This window comes from Ranitomeya imitator, chromosome 2, assembly GCF_032444005.1.
Source record: "Ranitomeya imitator isolate aRanImi1 chromosome 2, aRanImi1.pri, whole genome shotgun sequence".
Classification (NCBI taxonomy): Eukaryota; Metazoa; Chordata; class Amphibia; order Anura; family Dendrobatidae; genus Ranitomeya; species Ranitomeya imitator.
Window position 1 is genome coordinate 559,941,687 of NC_091283.1, and position 17,059 is coordinate 559,958,745.

A 17,059-nucleotide genomic window follows, 5' to 3' on the forward strand; every position below is an offset into this window, starting at 1 on the left:
AAAATTATTAAAATAAAAACTAGTTATATACTCACCCCCTGGGATACAGCGAAGCTCCGGCGATACGCGCGCAGCTGCCGCCATCTTCCATTCCCAGGATGCATTGCGAAATTACCCAGATGACTTAGCGGTCTCCCGAGACCGCTAAGTCTTCTGGGTAATTTCGCAATGCATCGCTGGGAATGGAAGATGGTGGCAGGCTCATGCGGCTTGGCGGACTACGGAGGGTGAGAATAGCAGGTTTTTTGTTTTTTATTGTTTTTTAACATTACCTTTTTTTACTATTGATGCCGCATAGGCAGCATTAATAGTAAAATGTTGGGGACACACAGGGTTAATAGCAGCGGTTACGGAGTGCGTTACCCCCGGCATAAGGTGGTCAGTTACCGCCGGCATTAACCCTGTGTGAGCGGTGACTGGAGGGGAGTATGCGGGCGCCGGGCACTGACTGCGGGGAGTAATGTTATGACCTGGTGGTTGGGAGCACCCGACCTCATAGTTAAACTCATACAGGACGAGCTCTGGGATGTGGGAGCTCTGCTGACCGCAAGCCCTAATCCTATCGCACACACTAAAAATAGCCGTGGAGCGCTCCTGACGCTCCCTAGGCGCCTCGTCACAGCCTCAGAGCTAGCTAGCCCTAGAGATAGAAAATAAAGCCTACCTTGCCTCAGAGAAATTCCCCAAAGGAAAAGGCAGCCCCCCACATATAATGACTGTGAGTAAAGATGAAAGTCACAAACGCAGAAATGTAATAGGTTTCAGCAAAGGGAGGCCCGACTTACTAAATAGACAGAGGATAGGAAAGGAATCTTTGCGGTCAGCACAAAAACCTACAAAAGACCACGCAGAGTGTGCAAAAGGGTCCTCCACACCGACTCACGGTGCGGGGTGCCCCTCTGCATCCCAGAGCTTCCAGCTAGCAAGACAAAATCAGGATAACCAGCTGGACAAAGAAACAATGAGCAAAAATAACAATAAGGAACTTAGCTTCTGCAGGAGAAGACAGGTCACCAGGCAGATCCAGGAGCGAACTGAACCAATGCTAAAACATTGACAGCTGGCATAGAGTAACGATCTGAGTGGAGTTAAATAGAGAAGCCAACCAAAGGATAAACCACGTCACCTGTGTAAGGAACCTCAGAAGCAGCAGCTTCACTCATAGCCACCAGAGGGAGCCCATAGACAGAACTCGCCGAAGTACCATTCACGACCACAGGAGGGAGTTCGACAACAGAATTCACAACAGTACCCCCCCTTGAGGAGGGGTCACCGAACCCTCACCAGAGCCCCCAGGCCGATCAGGATGAGCCAAATGAAAGGCACGAACAAGATCAGCAGCATGAACATCAGAGGCAAAAACCCAGAAATTATCTTCTTGACCATAACCCTTCCACTTGACCAGGTACTGGAGTTTCCGTCTCGAAACACGAGAATCCAAAATCTTCTCCACCACATACTCCAACTCCCCCTCGACCAACACCGGGGCAGGAGGATCAACGGAGGGAGCCATAGGCGCCACGTATCTCCGCAACAACGACCTATGGAACACATTATGGATGGCAAAAGAAGCTGGAAGGTCCAAACGAAATGACACAGGATTAAGAACCTCAGAAATCTTATGTGGTCCAATGAAACGAGGCTTAAACTTAGGAGAGGAAACCTTCATAGGAACGTGACGAGATGACAACCAAACCAAATCCCCAACACGAAGTCGGGGACCAACACAACGCCGGCGGTTAGCGAAACGTTGAGCCTTCTCCTGGGACAATGTCAAATTGTCCACCACATGAGTCCAAATCTGCTGCAACCTGTCCACCACCGCATCCACACCAGGACAGTCCGAAGGCTCAACCTGCCCTGAAGAGAAACGAGGATGGAAACCAGAATTGCGGAAAAAAGGAGAAACTAAAGTAGCCGAGCTGGCCCGATTATTAAGGGCGAACTCAGCCAAAGGCAAGAAGGACACCCAATCATCCTGATCAGCAGAAACAAAGCATCTCAGATATGTCTCCAAAGTCTGATTAGTTCGTTCGGTTTGGCCATTAGTCTGAGGATGGAAAGCCGAAGAAAAAGACAAATCAATGCCCATCTTAGCGCAAAAGGACCGCCAAAACCTCGAAACAAACTGGGAACCTCTGTCCGAGACGATGTTCTCCGGAATGCCATGCAAACGAACCACATGCTGGAAAAACAATGGCACCAAATCAGAGGAGGAAGGCAGTTTAGATAAGGGTACCAAATGGACCATCTTAGAGAAGCGATCACAAACCACCCAAATGACCGACATCTTTTGAGAAACAGGGAGATCAGAAATAAAATCCATGGAAATATGCGCCCAGGGCCTCTTCGGAATCGGCAAGGGCAAAAGCAACCCACTGGCACGAGAACAGCAGGGCTTAGCCCGAGCACAAATCCCACAGGACTGCACAAAAGAACGCACATCCCGTGACAAAGAAGGCCACCAAAAAGATCTGGCCACCAAATCTCTGGTACGAAAGATTCCAGGATGACCAGCCAATACTGAACAATGAATCTCCGAGATAACTCTACCAGTCCATCTATCAGGGACAAACAGTTTCTCCGTAGGACAACGGTCAGGTCTACCAGCCTGAAACTTTTGCAGCACACGCCGCAAATCAGGGGAAATGGCAGACAAAATTACCCCTTCTTTAAGAATACCCGCCGGCTCCAGAACACCCGGAGAATCAGGCACAAAACTCCTTGACAGGGCATCAGACTTCACATTCTTAGATCCCGGAAGGTATGAAACCACAAAATCAAAACGGGAGAAAAAGAGCGACCATCGAGCCTGTCTAGGATTCAACCGTTTGGCAGACTCGAGATAAGTCAAATTCTTGTGATCCGTCAAGACCACCACGCGATGTTTAGCTCCTTCAAGCCAATGTCGCCACTCCTCGAATGCCCACTTCATGGCCAACATCTCCCGATTGCCCACATCATAATTGCGCTCAGCAGGCGAGAATTTTCTAGAAAAGAAGGCACAGGGTTTCATCACCGAGCCATCAGAACTTCTTTGCGACAAAACAGCCCCTGCTCCAATTTCAGAAGCATCAACCTCCACCTGAAAAGGGAGTGAAACATCTGGCTGGCACAACACAGGGGCAGAAGCAAAACGACGCTTCAACTCCTGAAAAGCCGCTACAGCCGCAGAGGACCAATTGACCACATCAGCACCTTTCTTGGTCAAATCAGTCAACGGTTTAGCAATACTGGAAAAGTTAGCGATGAAGCGATGATAAAAATTAGCAAAGCCCAGGAACTTCTGCAAGCTCTTCACAGATGTCGGCTGAGTCCAATCGTAAATGGCCTGAACTTTAACAGGGTCCATCTCGATAGTAGAAGGGGAAAAAATGAAACCCAAAAATGAAACCTTCTGAACTCCAAAGAGACACTTTGACCCCTTCACAAACAAGGAATTCGCACGAAGGACCTGGAACACCATTCTGACCTGCTTCACATGAGACTCCCAATCATCCGAAAAGACCAAAATGTCATCCAAATATACAATCATAAATCTATCCAGGTACTCTCGGAAGATGTCATGCATAAAGGACTGAAATACAGATGGAGCATTAGAAAGCCCGAATGGCATAACCAGGTACTCAAAATGGCCCTCGGGCGTATTAAATGCTGTTTTCTATTCATCACCCTGTTCAATTCGCACAAGATTATACGCCCCTCGAAGATCTATCTTGGTGAACCAACTAGCCCCCTTAATCCGAGCAAATAAATCAGACAGCAGCGACAAAGGATACTGAAATTTGACTGTGATCTTATTAAGAAGGCGGTAATCAATACAAGGTCTCAAAGAACCATCCTTCTTGGCCACAAAAAAGAACCCTGCTCCCAATGGTGACGACGACGGACGAATATGACCCTTCTCCAAGGATTCCTTTATATAACTCCGCATAGCGGCGTGCTCTGGCACAGATATATTAAACAGACGGCCCTTAGGAAACTTACTACCAGGAATCAAATTAATAGCACAGTCGCAATCCCTATGAGGAGGTAGGGCACCAGATTTGGGCTCTTCAAATACATCCCGGTAATCTGATAAAAACTCAGGGACTTCAGAAGGAGTGGAAGGCGAAATTGACAGCAATGGAACATCACCATGTACCCCCTGACAACCCCAGCTGGACACAGACATAGATTTCCAATCCAACACTGGATTATGGACCTGTAGCCATGGCAACCCCAAAACGACCACATCATGCAGATTATGCAACACCAAAAAGCGAATATCCTCCTGATGTGCAGGAGCCATGCACTGTTATGAATAGGTAATTCAGACACACAGTGGAACTTGAAGTTCAGAGCACACAAGTGACCTGACAAAAACCACAAAACATAGGACGAGCTCTGAGACGTGGGAACTCTGCTGACCGCAATCCCTAAACCTATCAAACCACACTAGAGGTAGCCGTGGATTGCGCCTAACGCTCCCTATGCAACTCGGCACAGCCTGAGAAACTAGCTAGCCTGAAGATAGAAAAATAAGCCTACCTTGCCTCAGAGAAATTCCCCAAAGGAAAAGGCAGCCCCCCACATATAATGACTGTGAGTTAAGATGAAAATACAAACACAGAGATGAAATAGATTTAGCAAAGTGAGGCCCGACTTACTGAATAGACCGAGGATAGGAAAGATAGCTTTGCGGTCAACACAAAAACCTACAAACAACCACGCAGAGGGGCAAAAAGACCCTCCGCACCGACTAACGATACGGAGGTGCTCCCTCTGCGTCTCAGAGCTTCCAGCAAGCAAGCAAAACCAAAAAAGCAAGCTGGACAGAAAATATAGCAACAAAAAGTAACACAAGCAGAACTTAGCTTATGCTGAGCAGACAGGCCACAGGAACGATCCAGGAGGAAGCAAGACCAATACTAGAACATAGACTGGAGGCCAGGATCAAAGCACTAGGTGGAGTTAAATAGAGCAGCACCTAACGACTTAACCTCATCACCTGAGGAAGGAAACTCAGAAGCCGCAGTACCACTCGTGACCACAGGAGGGAGCTTGATCACAGAATTCACAACAGTACCCCCCCCTTGAGGAGGGGTCACCGAACCCTCACCAGAGCCCCCAGGCCGACCAGGATGAGCCATATGAAAGGCACGAACAAGATCGGCAGCATGGACATCAGAGGCAAAGACCCAGGAATTATCTTCCTGACCATAACCCTTCCACTTAACCAGATACTGGAGTTTCCGTCTCGAAACACGAGAATCCAAAATCTTCTCCACTATATACTCCAACTCCCCCTCCACCAAAACCGGGGCAGGAGGATCAACAGATGGAACCACAGGCGCCACGTATCTCCGCAACAATGACCTATGGAATACGTTATGGATGGAAAAAGAATCTGGAAGGGTCAAACGAAAAGACACAGGATTAAGAACCTCAGTAATCCTATACGGACCAATGAAACTAGGCTTAAACTTAGGAGAGGAAACCTTCATAGGAATATAACGAGATGACAACCAAACCAAATCCCCAACACGAAGTCGGGGACCCACACAGCGTCTGCGATTAGCGAAACGTTGAGCCTTCTCCTGGGACAAGGTCAAATTGTCCACTACATGAGTCCAAATCCGCTGCAACCTGTCCACCACAGTATCCACACCAGGACAGTCCGAAGACTCAACCTGCCCTGAAGAGAAACGAGGATGGAACCCAGAATTGCAGAAAAACGGTGAAACCAAGGTAGCCGAGCTGGCCCGATTATTAAGAGCGAACTCAGCCAACGGCAAAAAGGACACCCAATCATCCTGATCAGCAGAAACAAAACATCTCAGATAGGTTTCCAAGGTCTGATTGGTTCGTTCAGTCTGGCCATTTGTCTGAGGATGGAAAGCCGAGGAAAAAGACAAATCAATGCCCATCCTAGCACAAAAGGCTCGCCAAAACCTCGAAACAAACTGGGAACCTCTGTCAGAAACGATGTTCTCTGGAATGCCATGTAAACGAATCACATGCTGGAAGAACAATGGCACCAAATCAGAGGAGGAAGGTAATTTAGACAAAGGTACCAAATGGATCATCTTAGAGAAGCGATCACAAACTACCCAAATGACCGACATTTTTTGAGAGACGGGGAGATCCGAAATAAAATCCATAGAGATATGTGTCCAAGGCCTCTTCGGGATCGGCAAGGGCAAAAGCAACCCACTGGCACGAGAACAGCAGGGCTTAGCCCGAGCACAAATCCCACAAGACTGCACAAAAGAACGCACATCCCGCGACAGAGACGGCCACCAAAAGGATCTAGCCACCAAATCTCTGGTACCAAAGATTCCAGGATGACCAGCCAACACCGAACAATGAACCTCAGAGATAACTTTATTCGTCCACCTATCAGGGACAAACAGTTTCTCTGCTGGGCAACGATCAGGTTTATTAGCCTGAAATTTTTGCAGCACCCGCCGCAAATCAGGGGAGATGGCAGACACAATTACTCCCTCTTTGAGAATACCCGCCGGCTCAGGCAAACCCGGAGAGTCGGGCACAAAACTCCTAGACAGGGCATCCGCCTTCACAGTTTTAGAGCCCGGAAGGTACGAAACCACAAAGTCAAAACGGGAGAAAAACAGCGACCAACGAGCCTGTCTAGGATTCAACCGTTTGGCAGACTCGAGATAAGTCAAGTTCTTGTGATCAGTCAAGACCACCACGCGATGCTTAGCTCCTTCAAGCCAATGACGCCACTCCTCGAATGCCCACTTCATGGCCAGCAACTCTCGATTGCCAACATCATAATTTTGCTCAGCAGGCGAAAACTTCCTGGAAAAGAAGGCGCATGGCTTCATCACCGAGCAATCAGCACCTCTTTGCGACAAAACAGCCCCAGCTCCAATTTCAGAAGCATCAACCTCAACCTGGAACGGAAGCGAAACATCTGGTTGACACAACACAGGGGCAGAAGAAAAACGACGCTTTAACTCTTGAAAAGCTTCCACAGCAGCAGAAGACCAATTGACCACATCAGCACCCTTCTTGGTCAAATCGGTCAATGGTTTAGCAATACTAGAAAAATTACAGATGAAGCGACGATAAAAATTAGCAAAGCCAAGGAATTTTTGCAGACTCTTCAGAGATGTCGGCTGAGTCCAATCATAAATGGCCTGGACCTTAACAGGGTCCATCTCGATGGTAGAAGGGGAAAAAATGAACCCCAAAAATGAAACCTTCTGAACACCAAAGAGACACTTTGATCCCTTCACAAACAAAGAATTAGCACGCAGGACCTGGAACACCATTCTGACCTGCTTCACATGAGACTCCCAATCATCCGAGAAGACCAAAATATCATCCAAGTATACAATCAGGAATTTATCCAGGTACTCTCGGAAGATGTCATGCATAAAGGACTGAAATACTGATGGAGCATTGGCAAGTCCGAATGGCATAACTAGGTACTCAAAATGGCCCTTTGGCGTATTAAATGCAGTTTTCCATTCATCGCCCCGTTTAATACGCACAAGATTATATGCACCACGAAGATCTATCTTGGTGAACCAACTAGCCCCCTTAATCCGAGCAAACAAATCAGATAGCAGCGGCAAGGGGTACTGAAATTTGACCGTGATTTTATTCAGAAGGCGGTAATCAATACAAGGTCTCAGCGAACCATCCTTCTTGGCCACAAAAAAGAACCCTGCTCCCAATGGCGATGACGACGACCGAATATGACCCTTCTCCAAGGATTCTTTTACGTAACTCCACATAGCGGCGTGCTCAGGTACAGATAAATTAAACAGTCGACCCTTAGGAAACTTACTACCAGGAATCAACTCGATAGCACAATCACAATCCCTATGCGGAGGTAGGGCATTGGACTTGGGCTCATCGAATACATCCCGGTAATCAGACAAGAACTCTGGGACCTCAGAAGGGGTGGATGATGAGATAGACAGAAATGGAACATCACCATGTACCCCCTGACAACCCCAGCTGGACACAGACAATGATTTCCAATCTAATACTGGGTTATGGACTTGTAGCCATGGCAACCCCAACACGACCACATCATGCAGATTTTGCAACACCAGAAAGCGAATATCCTCCTGGTGCGCAGGAGCCATGCACATGGTCAGCTGGGTCCAATACTGAGGCTTATTCTTGGCCAAAGGCGTAGCATCAATTCCTCTCAATGGAATAAGACACTGCAAGGGCTCCAAGACAAACCCACAGCGCCTAGCAAACTCCAAGTCCATCAAATTCAGGGCAGCGCCTGAATCCACAAATGCCATGACAGAATAGGAAGACAAAGAGCAGATCAAAGTAACGGACAAAAGAAATTTCGACTGTACCGTACCAATGGTGGCAGACTTAGCGAACCGCTTAGTGCGCTTAGGACAATCGGAGATAGCATGAGTGGAATCACCACAGTAGAAACACAGCCCATTCTAACGTCTGTGTTCTTGCCTTTCAGCTCTGGTCAAAGTCCTATCACACTGCATAGGCTCAGGTTTATGCTCAGATAATACCGCCAAATGGTGCACAGATTTACGCTCACGCAAGCGTCGACCGATCGGAATGGCCAAAGACATTGACTCATTCAGACCAGCAGGCACAGGAAATCCCACCATTACATCCTTAAGGGCTTCAGAGAGACCCTTTCTGAAGATTGCTGCCAAAGCACATTCATTCCATTGAGTGAGCACAGACCACTTTCTAAACTTCTGACAATAAATCTCTATCTCATCCTGACCCTGACACAGAGCCAGCAAATTTTTCTCTGCCTGATCCACTGAATTAGGTTCATCGTACAGTAATCCGAGCACCAGAAAAAACGCATCAATATTACATAATGCAGGATCTCCTGGCGCAAGGGAAAATGCCCAGTCTTGAGGGTCGCCACGTAATAAAGAAATAATGATCTTAACTTGTTGAACTGGGTCACCAGAGGAGCGAGGTTTCAACACCAGAAACAGTTTGCAATTATTTTTGAAACTCAGAAATTTAGCTCTATCTCCAGAAAACAAATCAGGAATAGGAATTCTTGGTTCTAACATAGAATTCTGAGCCACAAAGTCTTGAATATTTTGTACTCTTGCAGTGAGAAGATCCATACATGAAGACAGACCTTTAATGTCCATCACCACACCTGTGTCCTGAACCACCCAAATGTCTAGGGGGAAAAAAAGGCAAAACACAGTGCAAAGAAAAAAAAATGGTCTCAGAACTTCTTTTTTCCCTCTATTGAGAAGCATAGTACTTTGGGCCTCCAGTACTATTATGAATAGGTAATTCAGACACACAGTGGAACTTGAAGTTCAGAGCACACAAGTGACCTGACAAAAACCACAAAACATAGGATGAGCTCTGAGACGTGGGAACTCTGCTGACCGCAATCCCTAAACCTATCAAACCACACTAGAGGTAGCCGTGGATTGCGCCTAACGCTCCCTATGCAACTCGGCACAGCCTGAGAAACTAGCTAGCCTGAAGATAGAAAAATAAGCCTACCTTGCCTCAGAGAAATTCCCCAAAGGAAAAGGCAGCCCCCCACATATAATGACTGTGAGTTAAGATGAAAATACAAACACAGAGATGAAATAGATTTAGCAAAGTGAGGCCCGACTTACTGAATAGACCGAGGATAGGAAAGATAGCTTTGCGGTCAACACAAAAAACTACAAACAACCACGCAGAGGGGCAAAAAGACCCTCCGCACCGACTAACGATACGGAGGTGCTCCCTCTGCATCTCAGAGCTTCCAGCAAGCAAGCAAAACCAAAAAAGCAAGTTGGACAGAAAATATAGCAACAAAAAGTAACACAAGCAGAACTTAGCTTATGCTGAGCAGACAGGCCACAGGAACGATCCAGGAGGAAGCAAGACCAATACTAGAACATAGACTGGAGGCCAGGATCAAAGCACTAGGTGGAGTTAAATAGAGCAGCACCTAACGACTTAACCTCATCACCTGAGGAAGGAAACTCAGAAGCCGCAGTACCACTCGTGACCACAGGAGGAAGCTTGATCACAGAATTCACAACAATGCACATGGTCAATTGAGTCCAGTACTGAGGCTTATTCTTGGCCAAAGGCGTAGCATCAATTCCTCTCAATGGAATAGGATACTGCAAGGGCTCCAAGAAAAAACCACAGCGCCTGGCAAACTCCAAGTCCATCAAATTCAGGGCAGCGCCTGAATCCACAAATGCCATTACAGAATAGGACGACAGAGAGCAAATCAGAGTAACGGACAAAAGAAATTTAGACTGTACCGTACCAATGGTGGCAGACCTAGCGAACCGCTTAGGCTACGTTCACACTAGCGTTGTGCGCCGCTGCGTCGGCGACGCAACGCACAACGCACGCAAAAACGTCGCAAAACGCACGCAAAAACGCTGCGTTTTGCGACGCATGCGTCGGTTTTTGCCAAAATTTGGACGCAAGAAAAATTTAACTTGTTGCGTTTTTTTGGTCCGACGCTAGCAGCAAAAAAGACGCATGCGTCGCACAACGCAAGAAAAAAAACGCATGCGTCCCCCATGTTAAATATAGGGGCGCATGACGCATGCGTCGCCGCTGCGTCGCCCGACGCAAACTAGCATAAAGCTAGTGGGAACGTTACCTTAGTGTGCTTAGGACAATCGGAGATAGCATGAGTGGATTCACCACAGTAAAAACACAGCCCATTCCGACGTCTGTGTTCTTGCCGTTCAGCTCTAGTCAAAGTCCTATCACATTGCATAGGCTCAGGCCTATGCTCAGAGAATACCGCCAGATGGTGCACAGCTTTGCGCTCACGCATGCGCCGATCGATCTGAATGGCCAGGGACATAGACTCATTCAGACCAGCAGGTGTGGGAAATCCCACCATGACATCCTTAAGGGCCTCAGAAAGACCCTTTCTGAAAATTGCCGCCAGGGCACATTCATTCCATTGAGTAAGCACAGACCACTTTCTAAACTTCTGACAGTACACCTCCACTTCATCCTGACCCTGACACAAAGCCAGCAAGATTTTCTCTGCCTGATCCACTGAATTTGGTTCATCATAAAGCAATCCAAGCGCCAGAAAAAACGCATCTACATCTCGCAATGCAGGATCTCCTGGCGCAAGGGAAAATGCCCAGTCTTGAGGGTCACCACGCAACAAAGAAATAATGATTTTTACTTGTTGAACGGGGTCACCAGAGGAGCGGGGTTTCAAAGCTAGAAACAGTTTACAATTATTTTTGAAATTCAAGAATCTAGATCTATCCCCAGAAAATAAATCAGGAATAGGAATTCTAGGCTCTAACATAGGATTCTGAACCACAAAATCTTGAATGTTTTGTACCCTTGCAGTGAGATGATCCACACAAGAGGATAGACCCTGAATGTCCATCTCTACACCTGTGTCCTGAACCACCCAAAGGTCTAGGGGAAAAGAAAGACAAAACACAGTGCAAAGAAAAAAAAAATGGTCTCAGAAGTTCTCTTATCCCTCTATTGAGATGCATTAATACTTTTGGCCAGCTGTACTGTTACGACCTGGTGGTTAGGAGCACCCGACCTGATAGTTAAACTCATACAGGACGAGCTCTGGGATGTGGGAGCTCTGCTGACCGCAAGCCCTAATCCTATCGCACACACTAAAAATAGCCGTGGAGCGCTCCTGACGCTCCCTAGGCGCCTCGTCACAGCCTCAGAGCTAGCTAGCCCTAGAGATAGAAAATAAAGCCTACCTTGCCTCAGAGAAATTCCCCAAAGGAAAAGGCAGCCCCCCACATATAATGACTGTGAGTAAAGATGAAAGTCACAAACGCAGAAATGAAATAGGTTTCAGCAAAGGGAGGCCCGCCAGGGCACATTCATTCCACTGAGTAAGCACAGACCACTTTCTAAACTTCTGACAGTACACCTCCACTTCATCCTGACCCTGACACAAAGCCAGCAAGATTTTCTCTGCCTGATCCACTGAATTTGGTTCATCATAAAGCAATCCAAGCGCCAGAAAAAACGCATCTACATCTCGCAATGCAGGATCTCCTGGCGCAAGGGAAAATGCCCAGTCTTGAGGGTCACCACGCAACAAAGAAATAATGATTTTTACTTGTTGAACGGGGTCACCAGAGGAGCGGGGTTTCAAAGCTAGAAACAGTTTACAATTATTTTTGAAATTCAAGAATCTAGATCTATCCCCAGAAAATAAATCAGGAATAGGAATTCTAGGCTCTAACATAGGATTCTGAACCACAAAATCTTGAATGTTTTGTACCCTTGCAGTGAGATGATCCACACAAGAGGATAGACCCTGAATGTCCATCTCTACACCTGTGTCCTGAACCACCCAAAGGTCTAGGGGAAAAGAAAGACAAAACACAGTGCAAAGAAAAAAAAATGGTCTCAGAAGTTCTCTTATCCCTCTATTGAGATGCATTAATACTTTTGGCCAGCTGTACTGTTACGACCTGGTGGTTAGGAGCACCCGACCTGATAGTTAAACTCATACAGGACGAGCTCTGGGATGTGGGAGCTCTGCTGACCGCAAGCCCTAATCCTATCGCACACACTAAAAATAGCCGTGGAGCGCTCCTGACGCTCCCTAGGCGCCTCGTCACAGCCTCAGAGCTAGCTAGCCCTAGAGATAGAAAATAAAGCCTACCTTGCCTCAGAGAAATTCCCCAAAGGAAAAGGCAGCCCCCCACATATAATGACTGTGAGTAAAGATGAAAGTCACAAACGCAGAAATGAAATAGGTTTCAGCAAAGGGAGGCCCGACTTACTAAATAGACAGAGGATAGGAAAGGAATCTTTGCGGTCAGCACAAAAACCTACAAAAGACCACGCAGAGTGTGCAAAAGGGTCCTCCGCACCGACTCACGGTGCGGGGTGCCCCTCTACATCCCAGAGCTTCCAGCTAGCAAGACAAAATCAGGATAACCAGCTGGACAAAGAAACAATGAGCAAAAATAACAATAAGGAACTTAGCTTCTGCAGGAGAAGACAGGTCACCAGGCAGATCCAGGAGCGAACTGAACCAATGCTAAAACATTGACAGCTGGCATAGAGTAACGATCTGAGTGGAGTTAAATAGAGAAGCCAACCAAAGGATAAACCACGTCACCTGTGTAAGGAACCACAGAAGCAGCAGCTTCACTCATAGCCACCAGAGGGAGCCCATAGACAGAACTCGCCGAAGTACCATTCACGACCACAGGAGGGAGTTCGACAACAGAATTCACAACAGAGTAAGGAGCGGCCATTTTCTTCCGAACTGTGCCCGTCGCTGATTGGTCATGGCTGTTTTGCCGCGACCAATCAGCGACTTGGATTTCCATGACAGACAGAGGTCGCGACCAATGAATATCCGTGACAGACAGAAAGACAGACAGACAGAAAGACGGAAGTGACCTTTAGACAATTATATAGTAGATGTGTACTATAGGGAATACCCTTCACATTTTTTTGTGATACTCATGCAAAGTCGTCTATATTAGGTAAGATATTATTTACCCTATTGCTTGACTATACTATACACATTATAGGTTTTACTCATTTAAAATACCTTGTTACAGACATCTATCCACGATTGATTTGAAAATCTACCCTATCAGTCCTTCTACACCCGTGACTATACTTGGGCAGTATAGCAGCTGCATAATTTACGTCTTTTTATGTACTTTATTACTTATTTCAAATACTTCATGGGTTTATGAGAAATCGCTCCTGTCAAACCAATCTAATCAGTTTTTATGAAGAGGTAAGCTATAGGCTGGACCACGGTGAGTCATGGACGTGGTATATCTCGATTTTTCCAAAGCGTTTGATACCGTGCCGCACAAGAGGTTGGTACACAAAATGAGAATGCTTGGTCTGGGGGAAAATGTGTGTAAGTGGGTTAGTAACTGGCTTAGTGATAGAAAGCAGAGGGTGGTTATAAATGGTATAGTCTCTATCTGGGTCGCTGTGACCATTGGGGTACCGCAGGGGTCGGTATTGGGACCTGTTCTCTTCAACATATTCATTAATGATCTGGTAGAAGGTTTACACAGTAAAATATCGATATTTGCAGATGATACAAAACTATGTAAAGCAGTTAATACAAGAGAAGATAGTATTCTGCTACAGTTGGATCTGGATAAGTTGGAAACTTGGGCTGAAAGGTGGCAGATGTGGTTTAACAATGATAAATGTAAGGTTATACACATGGGAAGAAGGAATCAATGTCACCATTACACACTGAACGGGAAACCACTGGGTAAATCTGACAGGGAGAAGGACTTGGGGATCCTAGTTAATGATAAACTTACCTGGAGCAGCCAGTGCCAGGCAGCAGCTGCCAAGGCAAACAGGATCATGGGGTGCATTAAAAGAGGTCTGGATACACATGATGAGAGCATTATACTGCCTCTGTACCAATCCCTAGTTAGACCGCACATGGAGTACTGTGTCCAGTTTTGGGCACCGGTGCTCAGGAAGGATATAATGGAACTAGAGAGAGTACAAAGGAGGGCAACAAAAATATATAAAGGGGATGGGAGAACTACAATACCCGGATAGATTAGCGAAATTAGAATTATTTAGTCTAGAAAAAAGACAACTGAGGGGCGATCTAATAACCATGTATAAGTATATAAGGGGACAATACAAATATCTCTCTGAGGATCTGTTTATACCAAGGAAGGTGACGGGCACAAGGGGGCATTCTTTGCGTCTGGAGGAGAGACGGTTTTTCCACCAACATAGAAGAGGATTCTTTACTGTTAGGGCAGTGAGAATCTGGAATTGCTTGCCTGAGGAGGTGGTGATGGAGAACTCAATCGAGGGGTTCAAGAGCGGACTGGATGTCTTCCTGGAGCAGAACAATATTATATCATACAATTAGGTTCTGTAGAAGGACGTAGATCTGAGGATTTATTATGATGGAATATAGGCTGAACTGGATGGACAAATGTCTTTTTTCGGCCTTACTAACTATGTTACTATGTTACTTATTCCTATCATTTAGGGAGATAGTTCTCCCAGGGGCATGTACAATACGAGCCCCTACATATACATTGGATTTTTTTCTGATGCTTAGTAACACTCATTAGTGACACGACAAGAACAGTCGGGTACGTAGTTGTTCCTTTCTCTCCCTTCCTTACTTTTCCTACCCTCACTTCCACCACCATGCACTCAATTGGGAATGAGATTTAATTTTATATTTTGTATCTTGTACCTTATTCTCTATACATTTTGTTGTATTTTTCACTATCTTTTTCTGTACAATGTTTAATGCAGTTTACTGAGCAAGGTCTTGTTTAGACTGAAACGTTTATATTTGGACTGCAATAAAATATTATCTTTCTGGTAACGAATACGTACAAGTTGAGTGCCAAATCATTATTATATGTTCACTTGTTTGGGGAACCTATTTTGTGCACCAACACAGTTGTGCCACGATATACTTCATTTCATAGTATCATTTTGAAGTCACCATCAAAATGTGGAGGGTAGCAGTGTACCGGGCACTCTGGGGGATATTTGAGGACAGACTTTTTTGGACATCATAGGCACGATGAGAACAGAACCTCATTTGCTGAACTTTGAGAATATAAAGGGCTTAAATAGGTCCTGGGAACCAATATCATCTTTATTTTTTACAGTGGTCCATGGTACCTAAAACTAAGATTTGGCAAAATAAATTCCTGATCTACATTCACATATAGAACAAAAATGAGTTGTTCAGTGTCTCCTTGTTCATAACCATGTTCAATTATCACAGGTTTCCGTTACCAGAGATCGCAGAGTAGTCAGTCAAGGCTTCTCTGACATGGTGAGGATATTACAGGCCTCAGGATTTCGGTTACTGCAGATGATGGAACAAGCAGAGAATCAGATGGCGAAGAATACAAACAGCCAAGACCTAGAAGAAGGGCTTACAATGCACTGTGCCCAGGTCGTTCCAGATCAGCAGCAGGATCAGCTTGTGACTGTGGTACATGTCCGCCATACAATAAGAATGCACTAATACTTTATTTATTATCAGTATAAAATGTATGAAAATGATAACATTATATTATACATCCAATTATTCATTTATGCAGCCGGAGGAACAATCCACATTTCAGGAACTACATTGGACAGGATTGTATGCTGCGGTCTCCAAGTTTAAACAGTCTCTACAAGAATTGTGCGCTGACCACATGGGCAGACTTGTGCAACAAGGTGAATGGAAGAAATTAACATTTATGAAAACGGATCTTGTGGTGGGTTAGGATAATGAATCTGTTATGTGCATCACGGTGGGTAATGTGAGACAGATGATATAACAGAATGTAGTATAGTAGGTGCTCAACAACAGATAAAGGATAATTCTTAAAGGGAATCTGTCTCCAGGATTCCTTCCAAACTATTTATACGTGTATGTAGCTCTGTCAAAGATAAGTCCAGAAATACTACGGCCATTTCCATGGCTTGTTCACTCCTCCATTATGGAGAAATCAGTGTTTGAATTAATATACAAATGAGGCTGTAGACCTGAAGCCTCTGTCACTCCAGCTCTATTCCCCTCTGCTTCACCTCTTCTGGCTGCACTGACAGCCTCTATGCTGTGTTAGCCATCAGTCACACAGGAGGCAGTGCCATAGGACAGGGAGTAGAGCTGGAGTGGCAGAGGCTTCAGATCTACCATAGATATTTGTATATCAATTCAAACATTAATTTCTCAGTAACAGAGGAACAGACTGGCCATGTAATTGTATTGCTGGACTTGTCTTTAAAAAGGGTACAGGCACATATAAATAGTTTGGCGTGTGAAATCTTCTCTTTAAGCAAAAGGTTCATGCACATGGCAAATCTGAGTGCATGAACTCTGTAAAGCAACAAACAGCAAAATGAAGGAAACATAAATATATAGAACATACAATGGTTATAGTTTTTCCATTTTATATTTTGTGACATGTTCTTCATGTATGGTCTTTTTTATGTAACAGTGTGGACCACACGCACCAGCTATCCAATATTGCCACCTAAGCTCTGGGGAAGTCTGTTACCCCCATTGATGCCACGGGTACAAACAGAGTTTCTCCACTGTAAGACGTTTACTATT

At 45.6% G+C, this 17,059-nt stretch overlaps 1 protein-coding gene across 1 annotated transcript in view; it reads left to right on the forward strand.

Moving 5' to 3' along the window:
- The window catches only part of LOC138664960 (E3 ubiquitin-protein ligase RNF135-like), a 58,543-nt gene that overhangs the window by 40,681 nt on the left and 803 nt on the right, over positions 1 to 17,059 (forward strand). Inside the window, exons 2-4 of the mRNA XM_069752051.1 lie at positions 15,734 to 15,946; positions 16,056 to 16,176; positions 16,944 to 17,042. Coding sequence (XP_069608152.1) covers positions 15,734 to 15,946; positions 16,056 to 16,176; positions 16,944 to 17,042 — 433 coding nt within the window. The remainder of the gene's footprint in view (positions 1 to 15,733; positions 15,947 to 16,055; positions 16,177 to 16,943; positions 17,043 to 17,059) is intronic.